We start from the raw sequence: 17,103 nt of genomic DNA, 5'->3' as shown, positions 1-17,103 counted from the left end.
CAGACAGGTCTGGGAAGGTATCTTGCCTGAAACCCTGGAGAGCTGCTGTCAATCTGTGTAGACAACACTGAGCTTGATGGGCCAATGGTCTGAACAAAGCAGCTTCTGATGTTCCTATACTGACGTTTGGATAATACAGTGGTACCTCGGGTTACGGACGCTTCAGGTTACATACGCTTCAGGTTACAGACTCCACTAACCCAGAAATAGTACCTCCGGTTAAGAACTTTGCTTCTGGATAAGAACAGAAATCGTGCTCTGGCAGCGCGAGGCCCCATTAGCTAAAGTGGTACCTCAGGTTAAGAACAGTTTCAGGTTAAGAACGGACCTCCGGAACGAATTAAGTACGTAACAAGAGGTACTACTGTATACAAGTGTAATCCGTTAGTCAACCAATACTTAGGGCTGTAACATTTCATTTTAACAGGAAGAAATGTTTTTTTATTCCCTTTAATTAATTTTAAAAACTAATTTCTAGTTATTGTGGAAAGGCAGTAGAGTTGCAAGCACTCTCTTGGGCCATCTTGCTTAAAATGCCTCAGAGGAAGGTATGGGTTGGCCATGAGCCAGGTGGGCAGGTGGTGTCAGCTGTCCGTTGGTTGGGCCGGATGGCAAGGCAAGTGAGCAGGGGCAGGCGGGGACAAATTTGCCATTGATTCAGCTTGCCTAATGGAAGGGTCGGCCTATTGTTTTCTTTTTACAAAATTTATAAATCAATATCTCAGAAGACAGAATCAGGATTCAAGATGACCTTAACAGATTGAAGAACTGGGCCCAAACAAAATGAATTTTGTCTTGGTTGACCACAAACTTGACATGAGCCAACAGTGTGATGCGGCAGCTAAAAAAGCCAGTGCAATTCTGGGCTGCATCAACAGGAGTATAGCATCTAGATCAAGGGAAGTAATAGTGCCACTGTATTCTGCTCTGGTCAGACCTCACCTGGAGTACTGTGTCCAGTTCTGGGCACCACAATTCAAGAAGGACATTGACAAACTGGAACGTGTCCAGAGGAGGGCAACCAAAATGGTCAAAGGCCTGGAAACGATGCCTTATGAGGAACGGCTAAGGGAGCTGGGCATGTTTAGCCTGGAGAAGAGGAGGTTAAGGGGTGATATGATAGCCATGTTCAAATATATAAAAGGATGTCACATAGAGGAGGGAGAAAGGCTGTTTTCTGCTGCTCCAGAGAAGCGGACACGGAGCAATGGATCCAAACTACAAGAAAGAAGATTCCACCTAAACATTAGGAAGAACTTCCTGACAGTAAGAGCTGTTCGACAGTGGAATTTGCTGCCCAGGAGTGTGGTGGAGTCTCCTCCTTTGGAGGTCTTTAAGCAGAGGCTTGACAACCATATGTCAGGAGTGCTCTGATGGTGTTTCCTGCTTGGCAGGGGGTTGGACTCGATGGCCCTTGTGGTCTCTTCCAACTCTATGATTCTATGATTCTATGATTCTATGATTCTATGAATTTTAGTAGGGACAAATGTAAGGTTCTGCAGGAATAAGCAGATTCATAACTATATAATGGAAGACACCTGGCTTGACATCTGTACATATGAAAAGGATATAGGAACCTTCGTAGACCACAAGCTTAACAGGAGTCAACAGTGTGATGCATCAGCACAAAAAGTACAGTCAAACATCGTGTTACGCTTGCTTCGCGTTGCGGCTTTTCAGGTTACAAACGCGGCAAACTGTTCGCCCCGCGCGCATGTGCAGAAGCGATCTGCGTGCTTCGCACACACGCAGTAGCTGCACTCTACTTACGGACTGTTTGGGGTGCGAACGGCACCCCGAAATGGATTGCATTAGTAAATAGAGGTACCACTGTATAATGTCCCAATTAAGGGAAGTCATAGTACCGCTCTATACTGACTTGGTCAGACCTGGAGTCCTGTGTCCAGTTCTGGGCACCACAGCTTAAGATGGATATTGACCAGGTGGAATGTGTGCAAAGGAGGGCAAGCAAGATCACAGAATCATAGAACTGGTGAGTTGGAAGGGATCCTGAGGGTCATCTAGTCCACCCCCCTGCTATGCAGGAATCTCAACTAAAGCATCCATGACAAATGGCCATCTGGATTTGCACACAGCCTGTTGATTAGAAGCCCCAGTTAGACAGGTATTTCTGCTGGGAGAGGGGGAAAGGAGCAGGACAGGTGCTCGCTCCCCTCCGTGTCTACTTATCTTTAGAAAAAAGAAAGAAATACTGAAAGCATAGGAGAAACCGAACAAGTTATTTTGACCCTCTCAGCACAGCAAAGGAGTGGGAGGAAGCTGTAAAACGAAAAAATGCAACATAGCAAATTGTATTCACTAAGCAGACATCACCTGTTCTTGCTAAAAACAACCAACAACTGAGTTATGAACTGACAAAACTTGTGGGATGAAATACACTTGCAAGAATGCAGAAGAACATTGTGGTTTTTCCTTTCTTTATGAGCTGAATGGCAATTTCTAGGCTATCCAACCCATACGGCAAACACACAGAGCATCCCCTTGGCCTAACGCACCTCAGAAAAATGTTTGCCCAAGAACATGTCAGCAAACCTGAGGACGGAAATGCCACAGAAAAACAAGGTAAAAAGTACACACACACCCAAATCAATGTAGACCCTCTCCTTGTGTGTGTATAGAGACCCTCTGAATACAGAGTTCAAGGGTCTGAGGCATAATTTCTCTCCTTCCTCCCTGCAGTTCACACAACATGAATTGGAAGTTAGGAATAAGTTCATGCTTGTAAACAGCCACTTGCCTGGCTACCTGCCGCAAGCAAATGTCCACCACAGGCAACTACATATGCGAAGCCCTAGAAACATTGGCTTCTGGTTTCTTTTATACCAGAGTTTCTCAAATTTTCCCTCTGTGGACTACTTAATAATTGCACAGACCACTTAATATACTTTTTCTGTAAGTTGTCAGGGGAAAAGGCTGGATGATGATGATGATGAAGAATGTGTGTTGTAATAACTGTGGGCTTGCCTTTCTACTCTGATGGACGTGCTGTTCTTTATGAACAAAGTGTTCCACAACCTTCCAGCAAATAATCTGAATACAGTGGTGCCCCGCAAGACGAACGCCTTGCAAGACAAAAAACTCGCTAGACGAAAGGTTTTTCCATTTTCGATTTGCCTCGCAAGACGAATTTCCCTATGGGCTTGCTTCGCAAGACGAAAACGTCTCGCGACTTTTTTTTCTTTGTCTAAAAACAAAGACATGTTTTGTTTATAAAGTTAATTTATTTTCCCTTAAATTTTTGAACTGCTCTTTACAGTATGTGTGACTTTAAAGAGCAGTTAATAAACTGTTGTTGTACCAAATTTGGCTTTGTTTGGACTTTTTTTGACCATAGGAACGCATTAATTGATTTTCAATGCATTCCTATGGGATTTCGTGATTCGCAAGACGAAAAATTCGCTAGACGGCAAAAATTGCGGAACGAATTAATTTCGTCTTGCAGGGCACCACTGTAGAAGTTGGAGGTCGCCATTTGAGAAACTCTGTTTTAGACTAGGGCAGCTTGACTTGGATGATTCTTAGACTTATTTGCAAGCCTTCACAAACACCTGCAATGTTTGCTTATGGCTGTCCTAATCTGATGATTAAAAAGTCTTCCTAATGTTTCCCTTTACTCTCAACTTTTCTTTTCAATATACCTCCTGCTCATTCTCCTGCTGGTTTAGAAAGGCTGATAGAATCCCAAAATATCCCAATCTTCTTTCTTTGGCAGTCAAGAAATGAGACAAAGTGGTTGCAGTGGGAAAAGAGCAGCGCAGCTGGCAATCAGCTGCAGAAGGAAATAACAGCTTTTCTTCTCCCTTGAATGCTAAGACTGGTAGCTTACCTTTTAATCATGCTCTGGATTGTAACCAGCTGATCTTAAAGGAAAAAGAGCAGAGCACCCAGCCTAGACTCTAAAGGATGTCCTGGTGGTGGATTGTATGTTTTCAGAATTGGAGTCAGGCTAGTTTAGATGGGTTAACAGAGAGAGAGAGAGAGAGAGAGAGAGAGAGAGAGAGAGAGAGATATTTCTAAAGGAAAACTGCCACCGTCATTTTCAATAACCACAAACAGGCAAAGTCCCGAAATTCCAGCAACACAAGTGGTCTCCTGCTCCAGAGCTGTGCGTACTTCTGGCCAAAGAAAGTATCCAAAGCCAGTGCCAAGGAATCCAAAATCCATGCCAAGGAAACACAAATACGCCACTCAGAATAAATTATGGAAAGCCAAGCAAATTTTCGTAAAGTTACTTATAATGCATAGTACATTTTCGCTGTGGATTTGCAGAATTTGACTCGTTTTTGGCAAGGCTGGAGGGAGGCACAACAGGAGAATAAGGGCAGAAGATACACAGCTGTGCCAGGCACAGAAACTCCACCCTGACCCGCTGGAAACCTGCCCAGAACCCTTCTAATTCCTGGCCACTTCAACCGTCTTCCTATTTTCATGCTTTTCTCTGCAACCGTGAGGGCCAGAAACTTTTTTTTAAAAAATGAAGCCAAGATTCCAGCACTTCCCCAAGTTTCTTTAAACCAAAGAACGTAGAAGGGATGCTGGAAGGCCCCTGGTGAATCTGCAATGCATGATGCAGCTGCAGCATCATATCAGGAGATGCTAGGCAGGTCCCATCACTGCTCCAATACCTCCAGTGAATGAGAGCGCACCACCTTCCAGGGTCCTCTGTCCTGCTGCCAGACAGGTCTTGCACATCAGGATGTTCCAATGTTTAGCCAAAATCTGCACTGTTGTCATTTCTGTCCACCACTTCTAGTAACTACTGTCCTCTTCAACAACAGAGAACAAGGCCACATCCACACCACACATTTAAAGCACTCTCATTCCACTTTAAACAGCCCCCAAAGCATCCTGGGAACTATATATTGCTATAGGTGCTAAGAGTTGTTAGGAGAGCCTCCCCACACAAAGCCACAATTTCTAGAGTACCTTGGGAAGTCAGATTGATTTCTAAACCACTCTGGGAACTGTAGTGCTATATAGGGAACAGGGGTCTCCTTAGCAACTCTTGGCACCCTTCACAAGCTACAGTGCCCTGGATGCTCTGAGAGAAGCCATGACTGCTACCATGAGTTGCTACTTTTAATAGTAGTATAACAGTGCTTTAAATGCAAGATGTGGCCCAAGTCTGTGCCATCTTCTAAGACATAAGGAAAGCCTGTTGGGTCAGCCAATGGCCTTTCTAGTCCAAGCATCCTGGTCTCACAATGGCTGAAGAGATGCCAGTGGGACATGTGCCAGCTGGACCCAAGTGCAACAGCGCTCTGCCCTCCCACAATTCCTAGAAACTGGTATTCTGCACTTGGACAGTGTATACTGATGAAGGCAATACATCAAGTCTTACTTCTCATCAACCCTTATTCATGTTTGGAACTCAGAATCAGGAAAGACATAGGGAGTCACTGCTTCAATCTCGCCACCATAATACAACTTCCTGTACTAATTAGCACCACACGTGCATAGTAATTTCAACGGTCCTGCATTATACGAATGGCCAACTCACCACATTGTTTCAAACTAACCTAGTGGACCAATTCCCTGTGGCCAAATACAGTGGTACCTCGGGTTAAGAACTTAATTCGTTCTGGAGGTCTGTTCTTAACCTGATACTGTTCTTAACCTGAGGTACCACTAATGGGGCCTCCCGTTGCCGCCACTGCGCGATTTCTGTTCTCATCCTGAAGCAACGTTCTTAACCCGAGGTACTATTTCTGGGTTAGCGGAGTCTGTAACCTGAAGCATCTGTAACCTGAGGTACCACTGTAGCATATAATAATTTTCTTCTGACCACTGAAGAAGATAAATTGGTTTGAAATGCTTCTGGTCTCTGAAAAAAAAATGTTGTCATCTTTTGGTCATAGATGGATTTTGATCAGACTTTGACCTGAATAGGCAAATCAGTTTGTCATTGTATCATATTTGCAATTTTATCTGTTTTGACTACAAATTTATATTTTTACATTGGATTAAAGTTGCACTTCATTTTCCTATAGTATGAAGTATTTAGAAGCATTTCAATTTTTGCATTTAGAAGCATTTCAAATTTTTCACTCTTATGCAACTTAAGCCTTTCACCATAACTTTCAGAAACATTTAAATTCTTCTCTGTTCCCCAGGATTCTTCACAATGCAACTTTTATTCTTGGTAGTTGCTCTGAGGCAATTGCCCATATAAACACTGAAAGCACAAGTAAAATGCTGTACAACTACAGCCTTTTAGATGGGCCCTGGAGGCTCATGGTGCCTTCATGTCTATTTAATGTACATTAATATACATTATATAAGCAAGGCATCCAGTTTCCTCACACAATGGAGACTTGTATCATGCAAGCAAGAAATTGCTTCACTACTATGAGCTGCTTTAGAAGTAAAAAGATCCAAGAGTGTCATATCAGACTCTAGAAGTGTCTGATATGTCATATAGCAGTGTAGTGTCAGAGAGAGGCAAGGTTATGCCAAGTAGGCTGAAAAACTCCATACGTCACTTGGAGAAGGTCCTGTTCAATTCTGGGCAGGAGTCTCACCCACATTAAATATCTCACAGTCCCTGGGCTCTTAAATGTGGATCAAAATAACTGCAAACTGCAAGGCTGTGTCTCCATGGTAAAGGGCACACATTGCGTGCAGTTAGTGCCATATTCCATCCCTGGCATCTCTGGACAAGGCTGGGAAGAAGCCCTGTCTGAAACCCCGAAGAGACGCGGCCAGCCAGCAGAGACCATACTGAGCTAAATGAGCCAGTGGTGTGACTCAAAGCAGCTTCTTCTATTCATGGGGAAAACCTGCTGGAGGAAGCTATGGCATTCCACTGCTGCCCACTGTGGAGGCAGGCTACCTCTGAGGTTGCCTCCTTCTGTGTAAGCTTGCTCAGGTGCTGAGTTATTATCAGAGGCCCTGGACCTGGTTTCCCCAACTAAATAGGTGAGAGCCTTTTTGGTGGTGGTGCCCTGACTGAAATGCCCTCCCCAAGGAGGCTTTCTGGGTGCCTATGTTAAGATCCTGTTACCTGGGGAAGACCTTTTTTTAAGAGCCAGGTGTCTTTTGTCCTTGGATTGTGTCTGGTGGGTTTCAAATGCCATTCTGCTTCTTGTGCTGGATTTAAGCAGAAAACTGAGTGGCTTTTATTTAATGTTTTCCTTTTTTTAAATGCATGCTGTCTGAACTCTGCATGAACTACCTGCAGGACAAGAGGCGGCCTCCTTTCCCTGCAGAGTGGCCTGATATGCCAGATATGAAACCGCTGGGACAGGACACAGCTGTTGGCCTGGAGACTCCAGAACTCCTTCTAACTCAGGAGGGAAGATGGGCTGGAGTCCTGCCTGAGCAGCAGGTAAGTTGGGAGAAACTGCTTGGAGGAGGCTGCAGTGGCTAGCAGGCAATGCTTGGCCATGCCCTGGCTGGGAAGCTGGCTGGAGGAACCAGCAGGGCACATGGCCGGGGGGGGGGCAGTTGAGCTGCAGGCAGTGCCCAGTTACCCCATAGGCACAGTATGGCACCACCAGCAAAGTGGGGGCACTCCGCATCTTCTTTTCTCTCTTGTTTGTAAGCAGAGTTGCCAAAAGAATTTCAGAATACTGCCCCAAACCTTTCAATCAGGATCACCAGAGTGACAGAACTATAATCATTCTTCCCATTTCTCTTTAAAGGGTCTTAAAATGAAGACTAGGAGCCCTTCTTCTCTGCATTTAGAGAGACACAAAGAGAAACACAACTTCCTACAAACAATAAATAAATAAAAATCCAAATGCAAATATATATAAATGAATATAAAGAGAGCTCTTGACCCTTATGGCGGATTAAAGTGACTATCTTTCATTTTGCAAGTTCTGTGCCATGAAAGTAGCCGAATTAAGGCTACAATCCTAAACATAATGATTAGAGCATAAATCTCGCTGATTTCAGGAGGATTTACATGCTTAAGATTGCAAAAAAAAAAAAAGATACACTCACTGTTAGGCAACAGTGACCACAGAACCTACAGACCACCAGTGGGCAAACCAAGTCACCTAATCTGCACCCTCTCGCCCTAGTTTTAAACAGCTGGTGCCACTTTGCAGACAGAGCAAAAGATAGGATATGTTCTGCAGTGGACCTTAGAATTCTGGCTTTCCCTCCTTCTGGCTCCTCCTCTTTCTGGTATTTAGATGGGTACCAAAGCCCCAGGTGCTTCTGTAGGTGTTTGAGTTTTATGTGTTGTTGAATTGGGACTTTTTAGCCGATTTATTTCTGATGATTCTAAATCTGTTGTGATAGTCTTCCTCCTGTTTAACGGTGATATTGGAAGAGTGTCTGTTTTATGATGTAGTTTTTAAACCAGACTGTTGGCCCCCCTGAATACAACACTTCTTTTACTAGTGAATTCAGCTGGTGAGTGCCAACAGAGCTGCAGCAAAAACAGTGCTATTGAGAAACACGAGGGAGGAATCTGCATGCCCAAGAGAAACTCATGGTCTGCAAAAGTAGAAATAATATTTTACAGGGCAGCAACCTAAGCAGGTGAACTTACCCAACCCTCCACAAAAAAAGGCAGTCTGATGAGAATGGAGTAAGCTCAGTGAACACAGGACTCTGTGCTAGTTTGGGGGAGATGGGGGAAGGAAAAATGAAAAGGGGGTTAAGAATGCAATGGAGCATTTTGGAAGAGGGCGTGACTGGCTTGCTGGCACACTGAACAGGGTTCCTCTAGGCTTCTACAACTTGTTGCAGATCCCATTTGCAACTGATAGAAAAGAAGGTATACAAATTACCTGAAAAAAATCAAACGGCTGAGACCTGCTGTGCGCAAATGAGAGGCAGCACCTGCTGCAAGAGATCCTGGGCTCCATTTTCACATGGGCTTACGCCAGAAGAAGCTGTTTCAAAACCCAAACAGTGGCGCCCCTGCCATGCCTATTTTCTGTCACCTGGTGTTGGGTGAGGAGAGACTTGTGGCAGCGGCAGCAGCCAAGAATAGAGCGTACGCTGGCACCCGCAGGTGAATTTCCAGGCTCTCCAGAAGCAGGCACAGAAAATTGCTTCAGATTTTCTGCCCCGCAAGGCTTTTTCTTGCTTGGGCACGGATTCTGAGTCAGCATCCAAGGCTCACTGGCCTGTGAGTCAAAGGCTGCTGCTTAGATTATAGCATCACACACAAGTCATTCATAAATGGCTTACAATTAATGGTGGGTTGTTTTTTTAGGGGAGGTGAAGTTTAACTAGCCAGTGTTGTGTAATAGTTAGGGCCTGGGAGAGCAGGCTTCAGATCTCCAAACGGCCATGAAGGTCACTGGGTCTGATCTGCGGCCAGACACTGCCTCTTGGCCTAAACTGCCTCACAGGGTTGCTATGAGGATCAACTGGAGAACTGGGAGAAGAACCATGGATTGCATTCAGCTAAGTGCTACCCACCATTAATCTGAATCTGTCTACTCTGAGTAGGACTCATGCTGAACACAACCAACATCAACTCCTTGGAGGGAAGATGTGGTATAAATGTAATGCTCTACTACTATATATTTTGGAAATCTGCTCATTTGCTGTGCATTTGGACACTAAAGGTATGGTAAACCAAGTTTTGCATGATGGTCCCTGAGGACCAAGGAGCAGGTTTTGGTTTATGCTTCGGTAACATCAGGTGCCATTTTGAACCAAGATGGAGGACGGAACCTTTCCAAACTCCACTGGTTTTTTGGTTCCTCAGAATTCCAGAGCAAAGCTGGGTACAAAGCTGCTAGTAAATAAATAAAATAGAGAACAAATTTGTTTAAATAAAGAACTACCTTGCATGAGAGACAAGAAGCTGCAAAAAAAGAAAATCATACAAACAAGTCAGGGACTGGTTTGAAAACTTGCTTATAAAGCTGCTTAGGCCCTGGACCCTGTGCTACCCGGGAGCCACACATTAAGTGTCCTGGCCTTCCCAAAGAAACAATGAGCGAGAAATCAGCAGATAATAAGACGTGACCAACAGCCACTGACATTTTTGTGTGTGTGGAAAGTGACATGGCATAAATAAGATGACCCCAGATTCTAGTTTTATGAGAAAGGGAGAAAAACGCCTCTCCATCTGCTTTCCCCAGGACTCTTTTTATGTTCTTAGCCTCTCAAAGCCTTCACATGACACCGCTTCCAGCTTTTTACCTCCATGACAATGAGGCCCAGCATCCTACTTTTTAAAAAGCTACTTGTTGATGCCACTGAAAATTCCATCCAATCTTTAAAAAAGAAAAGAAAAAGCTGTAACGGTGCTCTAGATTCATTTCCAGCACCACCCTGATTCAGGATCATCATAGGCCGCTGGCAGTCAGCAGCACAGCACCTGCCCCTCTCTGGGATATTCGAGGCCCCACCATAAATGTTCATCTCCATTTGAAAATACCAGCATGTTTCTAGATCTTTCTAGAAGAAAAGCATGGAGGCTAAATTCTACCTAATCACTTACCAGGAAGTTATCCTGCTCCTCCAATACAGAGTTCTGGGCAATTAATGCAAAACAAGAGGAATAACTCACCTTTGGAAATCTGGTTTAGTGACTGCTCTGGTTTATGAGATTGTACCACAAGCCCATCTCCACAACTAAGGGCCAGAAACCTGAAAACCTCATAAAATATAGATGCTCATGATCTCAGGAAGCAAATTTCCACATCCAGCAGCACACTATGCAGATTTTATGAGTTCCTGTAGAATCATGCATAGGTAGCGCTTACCTGGCGGATTCAATGGAATGCATCTCCAACCAAGAACTCAAAACAGGCGTCTAATCCAGGGTTTCCCAAACTTGGGTCTCTAGCTGCTTTTGGACTACAATTCCTATCATCCCTGGTATTGGTAGCTGAGCATGATGGAAGTTGTAATCCAAAAACAGCTGGAGACGCAAGGTTGGGAAATACTGCTCTGGTCCTACATGCACTTACCTGGGAGTAAGTCCCACCAAATGCAATGAGACTTACTTCCAAGTAACCATGCACGGTAGGTGTGCAACATCCCTTGCTCTGGAGGGAAAATACATTCCTGTTCCTAAAGCTGCCAAACTTATGCAAGATTAAATCAAATCTCTTCAGTTCATAGAAACTAGCAGCATCACATTTCTAGGTGCCTTGGTAACGAGGAAATTTCACCACACCTGCAACTCAGCTCTGAAACTAATGAACTGCTCCTCTAATTTATTCCCTCCCTAAGATATTATCGGCTTCCAAAGTGATTCATTCTAGAAAACAAACTTCAACAGCTCATTATTCTTTGCTAGAGCAAAATAATCTACCTTTCCTTAAAAAGCTGGCATTTCTGTCCATGCCACTTTGAGTAACTATGCAACACACGACAGTTCATATCCATTTGCCTGATCAGCTGTGGCGAGTATAAATCAAGTCTAGGTGACAATGCAAAGGAAAACATTTTTTCTTCTGTTGGCCCGCTGGCAAACTATAACTAGAATACATATTGGTAGGGTATCCATAAAAGCTTATTTATGGCGAGAAACGTTTGTGGATTGATGAAGGAACTCAGGTTACCTGTCTTACTTAGAGACCCCTCTGTTAATGTGTTAAGGCAGCAGGCTGTGGAATCGCACAGATCTCTTGGTCAGGCTTTTGGGGCTACAAAAGGACATCACTGCCCAAGCCTGAGATAAAGCATGCAGTGGGAAAGGCCATCGGTCAGCGCCAGCACGTGCTCTGCATGCAGAACACTTCAATCCCTGGTATCTCCAGGGAGGGCTGGGGGGAAATCCCTGGCCTAGACAGCCTCTGCTAGTCAGTGTAAAGAATGCTGAACTAGGTGGGCCAACGGTCTGACTCTGCATAAAGCAAGCTGGAATTATTTCCAAAGAGGCCGCTCTCCGAAACACAGCAGGGCAATCACAGTAACGCGCACTCAGACACCCAAGTGGCAAATGAATTCTTACCACGTTCCCCTCCTTGCCATCCTTCCTGTGCCCATGTCCCTGGGTATCCGTGGAAGCGCTGCTGCCTCCAGGTCTATTTTCAACAATGCCCGGAGACAGGGAGTAGAAAGGTGGACTAGGGCTGGGGGGCAGCCCCGAATCCGGGCTATCCAGCAAACCTTCTCGGTTCTTCTCTTTCAAGCTGTCTTCCATTCCTTGCAACTGCAGGTGACCCACCATGACTGGGGTGGGGAAGTGAGGGCTGTGGCTGCCAAGCAGGGGGAAACCCACCACCTCCTCCTGCAGGGAGGCAAACGCACGTGGTACATGCACAGGGAGTGCCAGCCGGATCCCTGTGCGCCTGTTGCCTTGGGTAACTCAGGGCTGGTTCCTGTGGCTCCAGCTGCCCCCTGTTGGAAGGAGAGAAAGTGGAAATGAACAGGCCATTCCTCATCAACACAAAAAAACAAAAGTGCAGAAGAGAGGGCAGATCTCCAAGTACACCTGGGGAAGAGCCTTTTTTGCCTGAGACCCAGGTGAGACGCTACCAGTTGGGCTAGCCCAGGTGTGGGGAACCTTTGGCCCTCCAGATATTGCTGAACTACAACTCTCATCATCCCTGGCCATTGGCCATGCCTGATGGGACTGATGGAGTTGTTGCTGGCATCCGTCCGTCTCCAGAGACAATGGAGTGTGCCTCCGGGGGTGAAGTCAAACCACTGCATTAGCAGCCCCAAAGTGACCTCCCTGGGGCACAAGCCTGGGCAGTGTGTGTGGAGGTCCTGGGCTGGCCAGATGACAAGAGACGCCCCCCCCACCGCCTCACTCATGTGGTCCAAAGGAAAGCACCAACTTGGCTGAAGGAATTGCCGGAATAAGGCATACAAGGCGCCATCCAAGCATAGGGACTCCACTCCAGATTTGTGTAGAGTTTACTCCTTAGCCTTTTCTTCTTCTGAAGATATTCTGCAAGGCAGCAGAGGTTTAGGATCAGTGTGTTCCTCCTCCTAGACGGGCTCCCTTCCAGGTGGAAGAGACCCATCTGCCCCTCACTTCCCTCTATAGCACTGCAGAAAGCACTTTCTTGGCCACTGGACCCACTATTGGTCTTATCTGCTCAATCAAGACTATAGAAAGCATTTTTTAAATTAAAAAGTGTTTCCTTTAAATGGCAGGTGCATACACAAAAAACGGCCAAGTGGAAACCTATGCATGTTTTCGAGTAAACATACATCTTTGGGAGAAGCAGAGAGCTTGAGGCTTTACACTCTGAGTCTAGGTTGTGTTTAGGATTACAGCCATGGGAGTAAGCCCCATCGAAATCAATGAGATTTACTTCCAAGCACTGCACTGTGCTTTGGGCTACAGTCCTATGCAAAGTTACTTGGCAGTGAGCCCCATTAAGTCAAATGGGACGTACTTCTGAGTAAACATGTAAGGAACTGTGCTGTAAATCTAACCTGTGTTGAATTAAGACAGGAGAGGCCAGATTCAAATCCCACTAAGCTGTTAAGGTTCCCAGGTGCCTTTGGGCCATTCCCTATCTCAGCCTGACTGACCCACCTGCCTCACAGAAGCGTAGAGCTGGAAGGAACCAAAAGGGTCACCCAATCCAAACCCCTGCAATCCCATGTGGCTAAAGTGGATGGGGAAGAGTCATGTACACCATTCTATATTCCTTGGAGGAATGGGTATATATAAAACAAAGTAAAGATCCCCCAAATGACTTGCAGAGAGCAGAAGAGAGCCAAGGCCTGCCTGGCCAGCATCCTGTCTTCCACAAGGACCAATCAGATGCTTCCAGGAAGCCCATGGCCAGGGCAGGAGGGAAACAGCTCTCCCATTCTGGGTCCCAGCAAGCAGCTTTCAGGTGCGGGGGGGGGGGGCTCTGACAGCCTTCCCCTCCTCCACACACCTTTCTAACCTCCTTCTAAAGCCATTTGAAGCTGGCTGCTCTCACCGCATCTTGCAGCAGCACATTCCACAGATTATTACATATTTCCTACAGATTGTCCTCCCGACTCTCTTGCCCTTCAGCTTCAGTGGGTTAGGAGAGGCATTAGGAGAGGTGGAGAAACACTTCTCTCAGCTGCCTTTTCGAAAGGCCCACCTTTTAAAAGGGGCTTGCTGTACAGCACGGGGTGAGAGTGGTGCTGTCGCTTAAGAAGCAGGAGCCCAAATCCCTCCCTGGGGGCCTCGGAATAGTTCCACAGGGCTTTGGATCCAAAAGACTATATTCCAGTGCTCTGGGTCAAATAGAAGAAGAAGAATCTAAGAAGAAGAAATCTAAGAAGCTGCTTCAGGCCAACAGCCTGCCTAGTACAGCATCCTGTTCTCACAGTGGGGATCTAGTTGCCTGTGGGAAACCCACAAGAGGGGTTCCAGCTTCCTGTGGTTCCCTGAAACTGGTGTTTGGAAGCATCGCTGCCTCCCTCTGTGGAGAAGAGCCATGCCATCATGGCTGGTTGCCCTCAAGAGCCCTCTCCTGTAGGAATCTGTCTAGTCCTCTGTCAAAGACAGAGACAGCCTTGAGTGGATATATGCTGAACTCTTCTTCATCTGCTCTCAGACCCCCAGCCCCCGTCTTTCCAGTTATCCCTCTGATCCTATGCCTGCTTTTCCAGAAGCAACTCTTCTCCTTAAGATTTCAGTCTTAGAATAACGCCTTTTGTGGACAAGGCTCCTCAAGGTTTTGCCTGCACCTGAGCTAAGTTAGGAATGTCCTTTAAAGGAAAAACAAACAAACAAGGTCGCATTCATGAGCTTCTCCAATGTAGCAAAAACTAAGCAGTTCAGCAAATCCAAGTCCGGACAAATTAAACACTTGAGTCTTCTATGCAGTAAAATCAAGACAGAAGACTGCAGGAATCAGGGGAAGTTGGTGCAGCGTTCTCCAGAGGGGGCCAAGCACATTTATAGCGGGGTGGGGATAGTTTGCTTATTTAACTCTCCCCTCACACTTTACTAACCTTTTTTCCCTTCATGAACCTGGTAAGATCACGGACTAGCCCCTTCCAAAAATGTATTTCCCGTGGAATACGGGGCAGATTTCGGTGGCGACTGCCCTCTTCGGACACAAAGAAGCCCCCCGAGGGAGAGAGAGGTGCCCAGCGCCCCCACCCCCCGCCAAGCTGCCCTGGGGCGCCCGGGTTTCTCCAGTCCGCCCCACAAGCTGCGCTCGGCGGAGCAGGAAGGGGCAGCGGGCGCGACCAAGGCACTGCGCCGGGGGTCTCCTCGCCCAACTCCGCTCCCCCCCGCGCGGCGCCCCGGAGGCCCCTGGAAGAGACGGCGCCGCCGCCGCCGCGCTTGGCTTGAGCTTCCAGGAGGGAAGGCGCGCGCGCCCGGCGGCGCCAGGGGTCTCTCCGGTGCCCGTTTCCTCCCCCGCCGCCGGCCAGCAAACAAAGAGCTCCGCGCGCGGGGCCTCGCCAAGGAGCCGCTCCAGGCGGGGAAGGAGGCCGGCCGAGGAGGAGGAAGAGAGCCAGGCGAGCGCCCCCGCGCCCAGCCCGGCCACTTACCTTGAAGCGAGCGAGTCCCCTGCCGTCCCCGACGAGGCGCCGCGTCTCTCCTCCGCCGACGCCGAGCCCGCCTGGCTCCGGGAGGACGGAGCGCGCCGCGCGGGCGGAGAGACTTAGTCGACTGACGCGGCGGCTGGAGCTGCGGCTGCCGCCTGGCTTGGCTCCATCTCCGGCCACCAGGGAGAGCCTCGCCCGGCCCCCCAGCAGACCCCTCCCACTCGCCCGCTCCCGGCAAGCCGCCGCCTCGCAGGGGCAGAGGGGGCTCCCCCAAAAGCAACCCCCCTCCAAACTGGCTTTTTCTCCTGAAGAAACTGGGAGCAGGAGGCAATATGTTGAGAAATTATATACTGTGCTATCGTTGCTCCTGCCGCCCGGGACTGCTGGAAGTTCGGTGTGCAGGCTGGTTGTTTGTTGGCAGCAGCAAGCGCACAGTAAATCACACCAAGCAAATTGGAGTTAACTGTTAGCAAAAACAGGATCTGCACAGGAGTGTCAGGCCTAATGAGCACAGCTACTCCTCTCTGGTCTGTCTTGTCCTCCTAAAGCATTTGCCATCACTTTGCCTCCTCTCCAGGGTTTTCTGCAAGCAATTTGAGACTGCGCCTGCATGACCTCCTGGCTTCTTCAGCAGCCTGCCTCTTCTCTGCCTCTGGGCCTCCCTCCTCTCCAGCCTCCGCTCCTGACTCTCTCTGGACTGCCCTCTGCCACAGACTCTCCCATCTCACGAAACCCGGTTGCCTCTTCAGCTTCCAACACCTGCTCCTCCCCGTCTGTTACCTCATCTCCCTCTAGCCACTCATTGTTGTCCCACCACCAATCCCCAGGCTATAAGTCTTCTTTCCTTGGGGTCCTCTCACCATTCCCCTGCGTCCAACCATTCCATGGCATTTATTATTATTTCTAACCCCCTCTTTCCTTCAAGGAGCTCAAGGTGCCATATACATGGCTCCTTCCTGCTCCATATTATCTTCACAACAGCCCTGTGAGGTGGGCTTGGCTGAGACTGGGCGACTGGCCCTAGGTCACCCAGTGAGCTTCCTGGCAAGGGGGCAACTTGAACCCTGGTCTCCCAGGGTTCTGATACTATATCCATCACACCACACCCAATTCCTTACCTCTTGTTTAAAATTTGGAGAAGAGATACTGTGTTGACATCGTGCAGAGCATCCATAGGGTTCCTAGACTCCAGTATTGGTACTAGCAGATGAGCGTTACGCGTGTTGCAGTGAATGTCTAAATGTGGATTAATGGAGAGAGGGGTGAACTGTTATTGTTATGCTTATGTCAGGGGACTCTTTTGAGAATCTGATGAAACCTATGCCCCACTACATAAACACATGCACAATATATTTGCATGTAATTTACTTTATTATATTGGAAACATCTCTCTGTGTGTGCCAGGTTCACGGCTCCCCTGAAGCCCATACATGAACCTACTAGGGGTTCTTAGACCCCAGGCTAAGAACCCTTGGCCCATGTGCCTTGTGCATTTAGGTTGTATAAAACTGAATAAAAGAGAAATGATTGGTGTCATTATTAAACAATGATTTTGGTAGTTTATAATGGATGGGTGCACAAATATGATTATGATGTAATTTATATGGCTGTAGATGGACAGATTACAGGGTTTATTTATTTGTTGCAGTTATATCCTGCATTTTCCTCTCAGGAGCTCAAGGTGGTGGGCATGGGTCTCCCCCCTCCTCATTT

The 17,103-nt window shown here is 47.2% G+C and overlaps 1 protein-coding gene across 2 annotated transcripts in view; it reads right to left on the bottom strand.

Moving 5' to 3' along the window:
* The window catches only part of RFLNA (refilin A), a 32,955-nt gene extending 17,344 nt beyond the window's left edge, over positions 1-15,611 (bottom strand). Inside the window, exons 1-3 of one of the 2 annotated variants that reach the window (XM_083476765.1) lie at positions 14,848-15,372; positions 13,989-14,124; positions 11,900-12,288 (exon numbers count right to left, since the gene is read on the bottom strand). In XM_083476765.1, coding sequence (XP_083332891.1) covers positions 11,900-12,118 — 219 coding nt within the window. In that variant the 5' untranslated portion in view covers positions 12,119-12,288; positions 13,989-14,124; positions 14,848-15,372. Of the gene's footprint in view, positions 1-11,899; positions 12,289-13,988; positions 14,125-14,847; positions 15,373-15,393 lie in introns of those variants that run through there. The other variant, XM_083476764.1, reaches the window with a different exon arrangement.
* Positions 15,612-17,103: the final 1,492 nt, after the last annotated feature.

The sequence above is a fragment of the Podarcis liolepis genome (assembly GCF_965112155.1).
Source record: "Podarcis liolepis genome assembly, chromosome: 15".
Classification (NCBI taxonomy): domain Eukaryota; kingdom Metazoa; phylum Chordata; class Lepidosauria; order Squamata; family Lacertidae; genus Podarcis; species Podarcis liolepis.
The sequence above is the reverse complement of the archived record's forward strand: the minus strand, read 5'-3'. Positions and strand labels throughout refer to the sequence as shown.